Source organism: Argiope bruennichi, chromosome 9 (assembly GCF_947563725.1).
Source record: "Argiope bruennichi chromosome 9, qqArgBrue1.1, whole genome shotgun sequence".
Classification (NCBI taxonomy): Eukaryota; Metazoa; Arthropoda; class Arachnida; order Araneae; family Araneidae; genus Argiope; species Argiope bruennichi.
Genome location: NC_079159.1, coordinates 66,491,558 through 66,508,226, shown reverse-complemented (window position 1 = coordinate 66,508,226; position 16,669 = coordinate 66,491,558). Strand labels below are relative to the sequence as shown.

Here is a 16,669-nt window from a genome sequence, read left to right as displayed (position 1 = left end):
CTAGCAAATCCATGGGGGACAGCTGCCCTATGTGTTATTCCATACATGGGTATTTTACAATTCACTAAAAATATTGTAATTTAAAGAAAAAAAAACTGTTTTTATTTCATTCAAATCTTGCGTTTTATCGTGTAACGCTACATTTTTACTATCAACTGTCAAATGTTTTTTAATAGGGTTGCCAACACTTTACTGCACGAATGGTGGCAAATTCAAATCTTGCATTAATTTTGGAACTTAGTTACAGGGAAAGAAATTATATCCGAAAGATATATTTAAAAATTTAAATCAGGTAAATATTAATAAAATAATATATGAATTTATAGATTAAAAAAAACGTAATATTTCAAGAAGTGTTATTAGAACTCGGAGGATTTTTCATAAAGCCCGATACAAAAAGTCAAAACTGAAAAGCAGGTCACTTAAACTTTGGTGTACCAGAGTACCAATGGTATTTAAATAAAGTAAGACTATATTGATGGACTTGGTAAACTCGTCATGTTTTGTTTTTGAGTTTTTGGACACTTTTTTACCAGTATACAGGATGTCATATAATTCACAGCTCATTATATTAGCAGTAGTCAAACACATATCAGTATTCTTCAAAGAACATATTGTAACCTTCAAGAGACAGAAATTAGACGTTATAGTGTTACTAAGTGCGGTAGGAGATACAGGACCTCAAGGTTTTCAGAAAGCTGTTTCTATCAGTGAATGTATCCAATATAAATACAAAAGTCCAAACTTTGCTTTTCGAGTAAACAAATAAATTGTAACACCTATTGGATTCATGAAACCTTATCTATTTCATAGGTTTCATAGGTTTTGCAACAGGATAAGCAAATAATTCAGTTTTAATTTATATTTCCCAGAATGCAAATTTGCTACATACGCATTTGTTTGCAAAATTTGCTGATTACGAAAATGTCTGAATGCGAAATTATCATGTGGGCTGTCTTATCACAAGTTCAGTTTATTTAACCTTTAACTTAAATGTATATATTTCCCCTTCGAATTTTTCGATTTATTGTTGACTGAATTCCAAGTAGGTTGGAGCAACTTTACAAATTCTCACGGTTGCATTTGGATAGAAACAAAGTAAGACTTTTTTATTTATTATATTTGCTATTAAATGTGCAAATCTATGCAACTCCTGTTTCCACTCAAGATTTTTTTCTTATTTCTGATACACTTTTTTACGTCTCCAATAACTGTGAAAGAGCATGTGCGTTTGTGTGTGTGTGTGTTGTTGCTAACTTAAAAAATGAACGCCATAATTAGTAGCTATAATTCAAACATACAGTTTGAACTATAGCTACTAATTTTGACACAAATACATGTCACATGTTGAGAATGTACTTTTCGATTCATTCTAAGATATGCAATCCTCTGGAAGATATTTTTTTAAAAAAATTTCAATAACACTTGAACTACCAAGACCATTATTTTGATGTTTTTATAATTTCATGTTTAAAAATTTTGATATCGTTTATGTATTTTTCTAGAACTTTATGACGGCTTTTAATGAAATATATGAGTAATTAAATATTCCTATTCCATTTTCACTCGGCCATTTAACTTCCATAATCAGTATGGCTTCTATCTATTTATACCAAGACCCGTCAACATGACGGCTTTAACAATTCAAAGTTTATAGTATTTTATAGATCATCTATGCTATGATGGACATCAATACGTATTTACATTCATTTATACATCGCTTTCAGACATTTAATTGAAAAACTTGAATTATATTTTTCATGTGAAATTATTGTTCAGCAGCCTTTATAATGGGATCTATTTTATTCCGATTATGATTCAGATTAGAATTAAAAGCTCTAACTGGATACCCTACAAATGCAAATACAAACTAGTATACAAATGAGTATGTATTTAACATTGGTAGTTCTTTCATTAAATAAAAAGCAAGCCAGATTTTAAAGCCATTATCAAGGAAACTCGCAAAAATGTTATTGCACAAAATTGATTTTAGTGGATTTTATGTCGAAAAAATAACATTTTGGAAAAATGTATTTTTTGTCGCCTTTACCCAAAATGAGACTTAAAAGACTATTTGACTTTCAAATCATTTGATCAGTGCGTTTTGATATTCAGTTTGTAGAACTGAGCCTCGAAAAAAGGAAGGTGTTATTTCAAATTCTGCTTTGGAGATATTCTATTTTGCATTCCGTTTTAGATATGACCAGAATCTGAATATGACAATTTGAAATTTAGATAACTCCACAAATTTCATAAAACAAAAATGAAGCATAATAACTTCCACAACATTTCATTGAAATTAAGACATTTATATATTTATTATAAAATAAGTTTAGCATAAATAAAATCAGATTCCCATGGCTATATCTTCTAATCTAGCCCAGAACAAAAAATTACCCGGGTCTTTCTGTGGTTTCGCTTCCACCCTCGTTCTTGAACTGTAGAAAACATCTATAGAAAATGTTTCTGTAGACAAAATCAATTTGTTGACCTTCTCTTCGAAATCTTAGCTACACTGGTTCTATCTTACATTTCTAGATAAAAACGAATATCTACTCCTTCTAACCGAAACCAATATTGAATTCGGCGTTAATACGTTGATTTTTGTGTCACTTATATTCCTGTAACAGCAAAAGTTCCCAGTCATTGAAGAATTTGATGCGAGTAGAACAAGCCTACGTTTAGTTTATATCTCCTTGTTTTAACACGTTGCTCAGCACGTGAATCACCAGTGATTCATATATGATTGATGAATCACCAGTGATTCATATTCATATATATATTTTCTTCTCTACTACAATTAAAAGAGCAAATAAGTTAGTATCTTATTAGATAGTGGTCCGAATCACAGGCGTCCATCATGGCAACAAACGTGTTAACCCTTTAAAGGGCCATTTTTTTCTAGTTATGTTAAAATATTTTTAGGTTTGAAATTAGAATAAGAAAAGGGATTCATTTAGCTTATTAGATAATTTAATTTGATTAATTAATTAATTTGATTAATTAATTAATTTGATTAATTAATAATTAAGTAACAAATCAAGACACATCATTTTGTCTGAGATAAAGAACTGAAGCTGCTAAGTTTCTGACTTACTAAAAAAATTTGTCAGAACTTGTGCCAACCTACATAATTTCATACAAAGATTGATAAATTTAGTGGGAAGCATACATCCCACGGCCCTAGAAAGGGTTAAATAGTGCTCAAACATATCAGAATTTAATGTGAATGACTTATCTTGGTTAACGGAATTGACATGGATATTATTTTTTGATATTTATTTAATTAATGAGATAATTCCTCACTTAAGACTTTCTAAGACAGTAAATGAGATTTAAAGCAATCGAGCATTTTGTGAAAAAATCAATGTAATTGAATATCTGACTGTAGAACATGTTCTACAACCAAATGCATATTAAACGTATTATGACAAGGCTGTTATTTGCAAAATATCCGATTCCATTAATACAGGTTGATTCTTTCTTACTAATAGTAAATTTCATAACATATTTTTAATAGTCAGTTTAGCTTGATTAACATTCCCTTCTAAAATGAACACCAAATAAAAACGCAATGAACAATTTCAGTTTAAAAGTGATAATATTGACATAAATCTCAGAATTAATTTATCAATGAAAAGCACAAAACAGAGCTTAAATAATAAAAATATATATTTGCGAAATAAAAATCAATTACAATTTGTCAATACAACAATAAACATGCTATATTTTCAAATTCATTAGTAAGGTTAAATAGAAACAAATGTAACAACAATAATAATAATTATTATTATTATTATTATATATTGAAACATGCTATCGCAAATTTCAAGTTATCATGAGAAAACATTATTTTTTTGTAAGTCAAGTAATATCAATCCAACAGAAATCCGAGATTGCAACACATGAATTAATTGAATTAGTTTACTGCAGATTAAAAAGTGTATAGATTATGAAATGAAAATGGGTGTGAAAAAACCTACAAAATGATTGGTAAAAACACGTAATTGAATATTTTAATGGATGACTGCACAACATTTAACAAGATTATTTCTGATAGAGTATCAAATTAAATTAAAAATATTATTAAAAAGTAAGTGAAAACTATACAGATAGGAAATTAAAAGGTAATTGATATCATTAAAAAGTTAATTTTAAGTTTAATGAAAGTACAAAGACTAATTTTTGGAAGATAAAATCATTTTCGGTAAGGAAATCAACGATTACAACTAAGCTTAAGATTACTGAACAGTCATCAAAGTTGATCTATTTCGAGCGATTTCTTACTAAATACAAACATAATGATTTTTTATTGAAACCTCTAAAAGCCTTTTCCCATCATTTCTGGTATCCTCCTATGATGGCAACTTTAGGCAAGTTTTTGGAGACGGGCACAATTCTGACGCGCTGTCCAGTCAAAAGAATCGGATCCATTTACGATAAGTTGTAACTTTTTGTTGGCGATGAATGGCCCAATGTGACAACTTTCCTTATCATTTTCTAATAACCCTAAAAGCTAAACATTGATGTCGAGAAAGCATTAAATCGCCAAATTTCTGACTGTGCATTTTGAGGCTTCAAAAACTCCAAACCAAAACAACATCAGGTTCTCACACAATAATATATTATAGTGTATGAGATGATGATGAGTCGGACCACTTTAAAACTAAAACAAAATCTTTTACTTATTGTTGTTACTTATGGCACTTTATAAGCCCGTTGACGAACAGTCAGCGATTTAAGCCGAGTGAGCAGTAGATTCTGTGGGCCAAGACCCCTGAGCACCCGAGGGTAGAAGTCTGACTTCTAGCTCATATGAAGATGACACACACATTCACTTGTACAATCCGGGGGATTCTTTCACACACCTCATAGATAGTACACAGGGTAGAGAGCAACCATGAACGGACCAGGACTCGAACCCGAGACGGCCAAATCAAGGGGAAGACAAAGCTTTTAATTCATGTCAACATAAAAAATTACATACTCAAAGTTATCAACAATATTAGCTTTTATAACTGTAATTGAATCAAATTACAATTACAGCTAATCTATGAACAGGAAAAGTTACAGTCGGAATGTTAGTGGATAATCACTGAGATTCGAATCCGAAGTTCGTATCCGTAGCCCCCCATTATATCAATACACATTTATTCTTAGAATATGTTAATTTCTAATTATTGAAATGATCAGCAAGATAACCCTGCTTCGCTGTATTATCCCAATGGAATTGAAATGAAATGCTCCCGATGCTTTTAATGCAGCTCATGTATTGTTTGAAGTTATTCGTACATTTTTTTTTAAATTAGAAGACTTTATTGTAGTCTAAAAACTTTTGTATTTGCTTTTAGGTCAATAAGGTAGTATGGATGCCATCCTTTACCCAGCAATGACCATAATATGGTGGTCACTATCAGTTTCTCTCCTTCTTCCATTTGTTATCGTTCTTAAGTTCAGCAAAAAGTATCGGTACATGTGGTTCTCTTGGGTTTTCGTCAGAATCATTGAAGTTATACTGGGTTCAAAATTGTTGAAGATAAGAAAATCTGCCTTCGATTTTCTTAAGGATCATTTACCGGAAAGAAAGAAGAACACTAACTTCGAAATTCTGGAGATAGGCTTTGGAGGAGGATCCAATTTACAATTCTATCCGGAAAATACAAATTTGTCCATCTTGGACATGAACGAATCTTTCTTAAAGTACTTTGAAGAAAGCCGACAGAAAAATCCTCATATAAATTACAAGAAAGTTGTGATTGGTATGGCCGAAGATATGCACGAGCTTGACGATGAATCCTTTGATATTGTTGTGAGTACTTTTGTCTTGTGTTCTGTGAAAAGCGTTCGAGCAGCTCTGAAAGAAGTTAAACGTGTACTGAAACCTGTAAGTATATTTCAACATTTTTAAATGCTCTACTCTAAAAAATGCACTTACAAAAAAAATGAATTTAGAGGAACGAAATTTAGGCAAAACCTTTATATAAATATATTTGTTTTATTAAAATGTCAATGTCACGAGGTAAAATATGAGACTGAAGAGCCATTTCAAAAATGAAATGGACGTTCAGTGATCACTCCCGCTGTCATCACGATTTTGAATGCAAACTAGCAAACAGTTGCGCGTTGTGTCGCACAGGTCCACACGTCATTTTGTGGGATAGAATTTCACACCGGCGGCATTTGGTCAAAGCAGCAATGATCGTTGTTGGTTATAGATGACGCTGGATTTGTCGTCCAATAATAATCTGGTGGAAAATCTGGTCTTCTAACAGGCCAAGGCAATAATGTAAAGAGTAAGGGAGGACAGGGTGTTATAGGGAGGTAACTAATTATTTATGCACAATTTTTGGTCAGTATCAAAGTTGAGTTTTTTTTAATTTTAGAGAAATTACTGATTTTTTTGGGTATAAATTTCTTCTCTTTATACTTTTATTAAAGAACTTATTTAAAATATTAAATAAAACAAATCCGTTTATATTTCAAGTAACTATTCGTAAAATTTTAAAATAGTTTAAATATAATTTATATCCGATAAAGCCATTTCAATGAGGCATCAAAATTATGAAGAAAAATAATATTTAAAACAATCATTAGAGCCTCTTTGAAAAATGTAATTTAAACAATTTTTCTGAAAATGTTTATTTTAAATGACGCATTAATTGTTAATTACTAGTTAAAACTGGAATTCTATATGGGAATTATATGACATTCTTTAATTATTTTACGAGTTCTTCGAATTTAGACAAGTTCAGTGTTATAATATCTTTCTCTTCAGCATTTATTTCACTTGATTTATTTTAATCTGTGTTTTTTTTCGCAGTGTTCAATTTCAAATGATTTGCATTCTTTTTCAGGGTGGCAAGTTCTTCTTTTTAGAACACCTCGTATATCCCAAGGGCACTTGGAATGCCATGATCCAAAGATTAACAAATCCAATCTGGAATTTATATTTTAATGGCTGCAACATAAACCGAAACCATGATGAAGAAATGAGAAGAGCTGGATTTTCGGATGTTGTGACTAAAATGCATTATCCAAAAGACATGTGGATGTATATCAGACCAATGATTATCGGAATTGCTACCAAATAATTTGAAGCCTCAGCTAAATGTGATTATACTATTTTTCAGTTTGTGATATTGATTATTTTTAAAAAGTTAATTCTATGATTAGAAGAAATTACGAATATTATTTAAACTATTCATTAACCACTCTAGGAAAATTTAAGATATTGTTCCGATTTTTACATTACAATAATCAAGCTTCAGTTTAACCATAATTTATGTTATTGTAGTTAATTATAAGTTAATTAGTTGATAATTCACTGAAAGTTACGAATGACTCCATAATCAGCAGATGACATAAATGAATTCATATACACTTATGTGGTTATTATAAAGTAGGAATAACTTTAAAAAATTCTGCAATTTAATCTTGCACTATCTACTCTTGTTTTTAGCTTTCAATTTAAATGCATCGTCTTTTTATATACATGAATATCAGTCTTATAACTATTTATCTTGGCTTATTGGCTTTAAAATTTACTATTTATTCTCCTGTAAACTGGAACTCTAAGTGACTGAAATTAATTTCATTAGTTATTAATATTTCGGTTTGTTTTTCACATTAGTCATATTTTGAAATTTTAATGCTTTTATTATGGCTGGCCATGCTTTTAAAGAGAATAAAATCTTGCCTTTTTAAAGAAAGGGTTATAATAATATTGACTAATCTATGATCATTTGCTGGAAAAATATAAGATATAGTAATCGGAAAAGATATTTGTATTTGCAATAATTGCAAATAATTCCAAAGATATAACATAACATTGTTCAACAGAAAGATATTTCGTTTAATAAATTAAGCAGCTTAAAAAAGATTTTATATAGAAATTGTTTCGTAATATGTAATCTGCTTTGAATAAAAATTCTTATCGTATCAGTTACTATGTGTTGTCATTAATTTTTGCTTCTTTAAACCCTATAATTGTTTTGAATTTTTTAAATTATATAAGACAGATGAACCTTGCATTTCGAGAAAATATTGTATGTTGATTTCATTTAGAATCCATTTAATTGTTGAAGTGTTTGTGGATTTTGTGTAATTTTCATACCGAAGTACTGCATTCAAAAATGGTACGATTCGGTACGATTTCAATTGGTGTCCTCATTGACTCAAACATGATAATTAAATTTATTAACAGGTTATTTCTCATACAGATAAACTGGCATTTACTTATCCAAAACATGTTAAAACAAAAATGTTAATATTTCAATGCATAAAAAAAAATTACAAGTCATAAAAATGTTTGATAGATCACATTTATTACGAAAAAAATTGAAATTGATGAAACGAAACTTGAAAAATGAAATTTGGATTCTAAATTTCCCAAATGATCCACAATTATATTATTCTTACGTGGTGTATACCATTTACTTTTGCTCAATCTATTTCTCTAAAGGTTTTAGAAAACTCCCGGCAAACCTATAAATCGAAGTTTTCAGGGGTAGATTATACTTTTTTCGCTGCTCCAAATCAGATAACAAGTGGAAGTGGTCCCCACAAAACACTCTCGCATACTCTCTAATAAACTTGTCATGCGAGAGAACGCCTTCCATGGCACTGGCATACAAATAATTATGAAACATTAACTTTTGGCGCGAATTTAACCTTTTTACTGCATTTATCGTGTCATCCTTGGCGAGTTTTTTGGCGATTAATGCCTGGCATGGCGTTAATACCATCCGAAAATTGAATGTGTACGCGAGACACGTTTTCACCATCGATTGATACAAAATTTGGAATTATAAACTTCACATACCAAATTTGATATATTTGAGTCATTGCTTTTATGAATTATTTTTTTTCTGAAAGTGTAGACCGACAGACGGTCAATCTTTGTTAGTTTTGTCCCAAATTTTGACAGATGAGTACATTATTAATGTTAAATGTGTGTACCAAATCTTATCTATCTAACCTCTTTGTTCTGTAGTTATCCTGTTAACTTATATTTGAAAAGCTGGACAGACGGACTTCCTCTGCACAGAATTATCTCCAAATTTGGTCTCAAGTAAAACGTGGAGTTCCGTCAATGTCTCGAGTTCAAATTTTTGACGATTGCGATACTTTTTCTATACTACGTATGCTAGAAAGTAAAAAATTTAAGAATAGCTGTATAACTGGCTCAAAAGTGAAAAAAAATGTTTATTTTTATATCAAGAAAAGCAGCATTCTTTAGAATTAACGGAAGAAGCGAAGAGAAAATAAATCGTGTATATTTACCAATAACAACACGGTATATTAACTGTATTGTAGAAGCCTAGCGGAAGTTCTCTCCGAAACTTTATCTCACACTCTCCGATAAAGGTCTCGTCTCTCTTTTACCATATTTACCTGGGATAAAGCCGCGAGCGCGTCGTATAGTGTTGGCGCCAATCTAGCAATTTTGCTGAGAGTATCGGGCATGCATTTTAGACGCCTTTTTTTCCTATTACTGGGAACTAAAATTTGACACGGAACAAGTGGGCCGCGGTGGCCTGGTGGTAAAGTCTCGGCTTCGGAACTGGAGGGTTTCAGGTTCAAGACCCGAAGAACCGTCGTGTAGGGGGGTCTGTTGCACCTTAAATCCGTCCTGATCAAACGTCCTCCCACTGGTGTGGTGTGGTGTGGAGAGGGGGGTGCCAGCTCAGGTGCCGTCCTCGTCATCTGACCGCAGTTCAAAATGACGAGGTCCGTCCCAAAATAGCCCAAGTGTTGCTTCAAACGGGACGTTAATATAACTAAACCTTGACACTGAACAACAATTGCAGTCACAAAATGACGTACTGAATTTCATTAATTTAAGTTCCCACGTTTATTAGTTATTGCGTTTACATCCATGCGAAAGAATAGACCGACAGATAATCAACCCTTTGACAAAATTGAATGAGAATCTATAACTTAGATGCCACACCAGTGTACGAAATTTTAACTCAAAATATAAACAGGGAGATAGAATCGAATTTGCTTCTAAAGGTACAACATCCTCAGAAGGGATTTCATTCGAAATTTTGTAAATCTATAAATTTGGTCATCAGTCAATATACCAAATGTCTTCGGTCTAGCTAAAAACATTTTTGAGTTATCGTGTTCACAGACAGACAGACAACAATGAGTTTTTCGAATGTGAAGACCTGAAACGTGGAGATTCGTCAAAATGTGAAGCTTAAATATTTTGAAGATATACAAAGTATTAGAAAAAGTATTGTAAAAAGAAAGTAAAAAAAAAACTGATTTGAATTTTAGAATTAAACATATTTTCAACCAATCTTATTTCATAAAATACGTGAAGATTGCAGAATTTGAATCTTTTGAATCTAATTTCTATTCAAATCTAGATTGGACGAATAACAAAATTTTAATTCTATTAATTATTTGGGACTTAAAATAAATAATTTGTGTTGCTACAAAAATAATAAGATTTATGAAATCAGTTTTACAGAAAGGCCACACTTAACTTCAATTAGATAACAAATGTTTAGATTTAGATACCATCAGCTAACTACTTTAACACAAGACCATTTGTTCTTATGTTGTTTAAAAGTAACCAAATTTCTTATTATTTCCTCAAAAAGGAAATTTCTTTTGGCCACAATTTACTATAATAATTATATTTAAGTAATCCAGAGATGAGTGTTTTATTTTAAATTTTCCAGTTTGAATTTTAAAACATTATTTAAATGGAATGTTAAAATCAGTGTAGTTATAGGAATCATCCAAAAAGCAATTTTAATCCGCTTGTAGCTCTCTCAAATTGGAAGCGCTACAAGGCAAGCAAATAAAAAAAAAAAGTCTATTTAAGAAGTTAAATATTGTTTCAGCTTCCTGGTTAGTTTTGAATCACATGTGAGGAGACAAAGGACGAATAAATGGTATAATACATAAAATGTCAAGATTAGTATCATACAGTATGTTTTGATATGAATCTGAAGATTCCAAAAAAATATCTTTATTGGTTAAAGGTTCAATAGACGATGAAAATATGAAAAAATAGACTAAAATTAATATTTTTAAAAAAATCTTTTACGAATTTTTAGATTACGAGTAATCATTTTCAAAAAGAATTTTGATGGTTTTATTCGTTTAATCAGTATGAGAGCTTTTTTTAATTGATATTAGAGTGCCACTCCCACTTGTTTATATTTAGACAGCTGCAGTATGACAGTTTCGTTTTCATTTAAGTGCTGGAGTTTTTAAATAATCCATGCGCAGGATATTTTTAATTAAAACCTTGAAATTATTCTGTTATGCTATATAAACATATAAAGATATAATTTTGCGTGATTAAATCATTTATGAATCTTAGAATTTTTTATTGAAGACATCGATCAATATTACTGCGATGATTATTTAATTTTTTTTTATTTATTCTACTCGAGTTTTGAAGTAAGAATTGTTCTTTTCAATAAAGTTAAATATGCAAAATATTGTTTACAATTAAAATACCTATCTAAAAATATAGAAAAAATGGATTTATGTTTTATTTTAATGCGCATAGAATAATTTAAAGTTTTATAACATTTTCATTTTTTTTAATCAAAAAGCATCAAAAATTTACCAATGAATTTTGCTGAAAATTTTTATAGCCTAGTATTAATATAATAACATTGTCATGGAAATTTCGAAAAAAAATATCTCAGAAAATGTTAAATTTTAGTTTAAACGTCCATTGTACTCCTAAATAAAACTAGTAGACTTATTTGGAAATCTAAGGTCCAATCTAGTATAACAGTTTTCTTAACTATACCTAGGACAATTATTTAAAAAAATTTCTACTTTAAAAATTATTTCCCAAAAATTTAATTATATTGCTTTGTTGGAGATTCAATTAGTCTCTTAGCCAGCGTTATTAAATATGTGGAATCAGCTCCAGAATATATAGTTGAAGCTCCATTGAAAAGTAGAAGAGTACGCCCTCACAATGACAGAAAATTTTGGCTATTCCGTGCACCAGAGTCTGGTTTTTGCCATCAAAGACCTTCCGTATTTGAAAGTCTGGACTTAGTTGTCAAAATATTTCTTGAGAATCTGGATCCGGCAGTACCCTCCAAATGGTAAAATCATATTGAACTGCCTACATAATATAAATAAAATATTTATGTTAACCCATGTCTCCTGTTCCTGAACTTAGTCTCAGTCTTTGAAGATAAAAGTAAAGTACAAGCAAATTCACTATTTTTTTGTCATTAAAATTACTTCTCCATCATAGCACAGTTAAAATATTTTATATGATCAAAATTTAGCTGTCTTCCCTAAGCTCGGTTACTTCAAATGTACCACCAGTTATTACTTTCTCGTATACAAAGAAAAAAGAAAAGTAGAGTAATCGTAAAAAAATTCGAACTCAAGAATTTGGCGTATTTCTTTGTTTTAGACCTTCCTGAGTTCTAAAAACATATTTTTGAAAAATGTCCGTCTATCTGTCTGTCTGTCTGCGACAACGATAACTCAAAAACGATTTGAGCTAGACAGATGAAATTTGTTAAACAGGCTTAAAATCAAATTGTGAGCAAAATCCGTTCAGAGGAACTCTGTCTGTCCAGCTGTTCGAATATAAGTTAGCACGATAACCGCAAAACGAAGAGACTGGAACGTGCAAACGAGGCAACTATTTGCCATTGTCCCATTACGGTCACATGATCTTCCTGAGGAAGGAGGGGTTCTCTATTATGCCCAATAGTTGGCCTCGTGTGAAAGCTGCTTTAGAAGGAATAAAAGTCAGGCTCGCTTGATCTCTTTTAACGTAGCGATGAAGATTAATGTATATTTAATCGTAACTACCTTCTTCTCTTCGCAATCTTTCTTCATTGATTCTATCTTGCATTTCTAGATAAAAACGAATATCTACTCCTTCTAACCGAAACCAATATTGAATTCGGCGTTAATACGTTGATTTTTGGCGATAAGTCGCCAAATGTGAGAAACTTCCTTTACCTTTTCTAATAACCCGAAAAGCAAAAAGAAAAATGATGTCTCAAAAGCAATAAATCGCCAGTTTTCGGACCAGTATATTTTGAGGCCTTAAACCCCCCCCCAAAAAAAAAACATCATGTTTCCACATTATAATATTATAGTGTATGAGGCGATGATGAGGCGGACCACTTTAATACAAAGGCTTTTATTTCATATCAACATGAGGAATTATATATTCAAGGCTATTGCCAATATTGTTATTGCACAGATACAAATTACGGTTATAGCTAATATATGGATATGAAAAATTACAATTGGAATGATGGTGAATAATTACTGATATTCGAATCCGAGGTTCGAATCAGTAGATTCACACAATATCGATACACATTTATTCTTAGAATATGTTAATTTCTAGCTTATTCTTGAAATGATTGGCAAGAAATCCTTGCTTCACAGTATTATCCCAATGATAGAAATAAAGTCCTCCTGATGCTTTTAATGCAGTTCATATATTGTAAGAAGTTCTTCGTACATTTTTCTTTTAATTAAAAGACTTTATTGTAATCTAGAGATTTTTATATCTGCTTTTAGGTCAATAAGGTAGTCGGATCTCTGCTTCCAATGCTACAACAATCATCATTTTCAAATATGGATACCATCATTTACGCGGCAGTGACCATAATATGGTGGGCAGTCTCAGTTTCTTTCCTTCTTCCACTTGTCACCGTTCTTAAGTTCAGCAAAAAGTGTCGGGATATGTGGTTCTCGTGGTTTTTCGTCAGAATCGTTGAAGTTATACTGGGTTCTGCACTGTTGAAGATAAGAAAATGCACCTTCGATTTTCTTAAGGAGCATTTACCGGAAAGAAAGAAGAACACTAACTTCGAGATTCTGGAGATTGGCTTTGGAGGAGGATCCAATTTACAATTCTATCCGGAAAATACAAATTTGTCCATCTTGGACATGAATGAATCTTTCTTAAAGTACTTTGAACAAAGCCGACAGAAAAATGCTCATATAAATTACAAGAAAGTTGTGATTGGTATGGCCGAAGATATGCACGAGCTTGACGATGAATCCTTTGATATTGTCGTGAGTACTTTTGTCTTATGTTCTGTGAAAAACGTTCGAGCAGCTCTGAAAGAAGTCAAACGTGTACTGAAACCTGTAAGTATATTTCAACATTTTTAAATGCTCTATTCTTAAAAAAACGCACTTACGAGAATTGAAATCCTGTCACAAAAGATTAATTTAGAGGAATGAAATTTAGGCGAAACACTTACCTAAGTATATTTTATTAAAATGTCAATGTCGCGAGCTAAAATAAGAGACTGAAGAGCCATTTCAAAAATGAAATGGTCGTTCAGTAATCACTCCCGCTGTCGTCACGATTTTGAATTCAAACTTGCAAATAGTTGCGCGTTGTGTCGCACAGGTGCCACACGTCATTTTGTGGGATGGAATTTCATGCTTGTAGCATTCAGTCAAAGCAGGAATAATCGTAGTTGGTGGTAGATGACGTTGGATTTGCCATATGAACGGGTGCCACGCGTCATTTTGTGGGCTGGAATTTCATACCGGTAGTATTCAGTCAAAGCAGCAATGATCTTTGCAGGATTTGCCGTCCAGTAATAATTAATATGTGCTCTCTGGGGGGGGGGGAGATTTGGTCATCTAACAGGCCAAAGCAAAATGTAAAACGGAACGGAGGACAGAGCCATTATAGGGAAGTAACTAATCATTTATGCATAATTTTTGGATAGTATCAAAGTTGAGTTTTTTTTAAATTTTAGAGAAAAATTACTGAGGTTTTTGGTATAAATTTCTTCTCTTTATAATTTTATTGAAGAATTTACTTAAAATATTAAATTAGACAAATCCGTTTATACTTAAAGTAACTATTTACAATTCAATTTTAACATGGCTTAAATATTGTTTGTCAGATAAAGCTATCTCAATAAGACATCAAAATTATAATAAAAATATTGAAAACTTCTTTAAAAAATGTAATTAAAACAATTTTTCTGAAAAAAATTGTTTTAAATGACACATTAATTGTTAATTACTAGTTAAAACTGGAATTCTATATGGGATTATACCATGAATTCTTTAACTATTTTACGAGTTCTTTAAATTCAGACAAAAGTTTAATGTTACTATATCATTCTCTTCAACATTTATTTCATTCAATCTATTTATTTTCTTAATGTTTTTTTCTCAGTATTCAATTTCCAATGATTTGCATTCTTTTTCAGGGTGGCAAGTATCTCTTTTTAGAGCACCTCATATATCCCAAGGGCACTTGGAATGCCTTGATCCAAAGATTAGCAAATCCTGTTTGGACTATATATTTTGATGGTTGCAACATAAACCGAAACCAAGATGAAGAAATTAGAAGAGCTGGATTTTCGGATGTTGTGACTAAAATGCATTACTCAAAAGACATGTGGTTGTATGTCAGGCCTATGATTATCGGAATAGCTACCAAATAATTTGAAGCTTCAGCTAAATACGATTATACCATTTTTCAATTTGTGATATTGATTATCTTTTAAAAAGTTTAATTCTATGATTAGTTTAGGTAATATTCGTAATTTATTCCTTTAACTAACCACATACAGAATGTTAAGATATTATTCAAGTGGATTTCTCCGATGTTTACATTAAAACAATCGAGCATTAAAACAATGCTTTAGTTTAAGCATTTTTTATGTTATTGTAACCAATTATAAATCAAGTTGATAATTTACTGAAGGTTACGACCAATCCTATAATCGGAAGATGGCATAAATGAGTTCATCCTCATTCATGTGGCTATGTAGTCACTTTAACTCAAGATTTTCTGCCATTAAATCTTACTATATCTATTTTTGGTTTTCGCCGTAAATTTAAATACATTAACTTTTTATGTACATGATCAGTCGTATAACTATTTATTTCGGCTTAGTGGCCTTTAAAGCTACTATTTATTCGACTATAAACTCGAATTATAAGTGAATGAAATTAATTTCATTAGTTATTAATATTTCGGTTTGTTTTTGTCATTAGTCATATTTTGAAATTTTAACCGTTCTTTTTTATAGCAATAACATTACAAGTGATCACGCTTAAAGAATAGCATCTCGTCTTTTTAAAGAAAGGGTTAGAATTGCATTGACTAATCTGATATTTTGCAGTAAAAATTTTAGATATAGATACCGGAAAAGATATTTGTATTTGTAATAAGAGCAAAATAATCCCATAGGTATAACATAGCACTGTGCAACAGGAAGATACTTTGTTTAATAAATTAAACAGACTACTAAAGATCTATTACATAGAAATTGTTTTGTAATAGGTAATCTGTTTTAAATAAAATTCTTAGTATATTGGCTGCTGTCTGATTTGTGATTTTTGCTTGTTTTAACCCTATAATTGTTCCGAATTATTATGTAATAAGATGTCACCTAAAACTAATGATACTAGAGTACACTTAACTAGAGTACACTCAACTTAATTTAGAAGCTATGTAATTCTTGAAGTGTTTCTGGATTATGTGCAATTTTCATACCGAATAATAGTATTTTTGAATGATTTAATTTTAAGTTTTATAAGCGATAATCGATGTCTCCACGACGCGCAAACATGACAATTAAAGTATTAAAAGATTATTTCTCATGCAGATAAACTGGAATTTGTTTATCTAAAATACTTTAAAATAAAAAGTCAAGCATTA

General features: G+C 30.9%; 2 protein-coding genes across 2 annotated transcripts; both read left to right on the top strand.

The window, feature by feature from the left end:
• Nucleotides 1–994: 994 nt before the first annotated feature.
• On the top strand, nucleotides 995–7,945 carry LOC129983681 (N6-adenosine-methyltransferase TMT1A-like). Its single transcript, XM_056093264.1, has 3 exons — nucleotides 995–1,098; nucleotides 5,352–5,884; nucleotides 6,855–7,945. The coding sequence occupies exons 2-3, from the start codon at nucleotides 5,366–5,368 to the stop codon at nucleotides 7,089–7,091; spliced, it is 756 nt and encodes a 251-aa protein (XP_055949239.1). The 5' UTR covers nucleotides 995–1,098; nucleotides 5,352–5,365; the 3' UTR covers nucleotides 7,092–7,945.
• A 5,581-nt stretch (nucleotides 7,946–13,526) lies between these two features.
• On the top strand, nucleotides 13,527–15,625 carry LOC129983678 (N6-adenosine-methyltransferase TMT1A-like). Its single transcript, XM_056093255.1, has 2 exons — nucleotides 13,527–14,121; nucleotides 15,210–15,625. Exons 1-2 carry the CDS (start codon nucleotides 13,576–13,578, stop codon nucleotides 15,444–15,446), a joined length of 783 nt encoding a protein of 260 aa, XP_055949230.1. The 5' UTR covers nucleotides 13,527–13,575; the 3' UTR covers nucleotides 15,447–15,625.
• The last annotated feature ends 1,044 nt before the right edge of the window (nucleotides 15,626–16,669 follow it).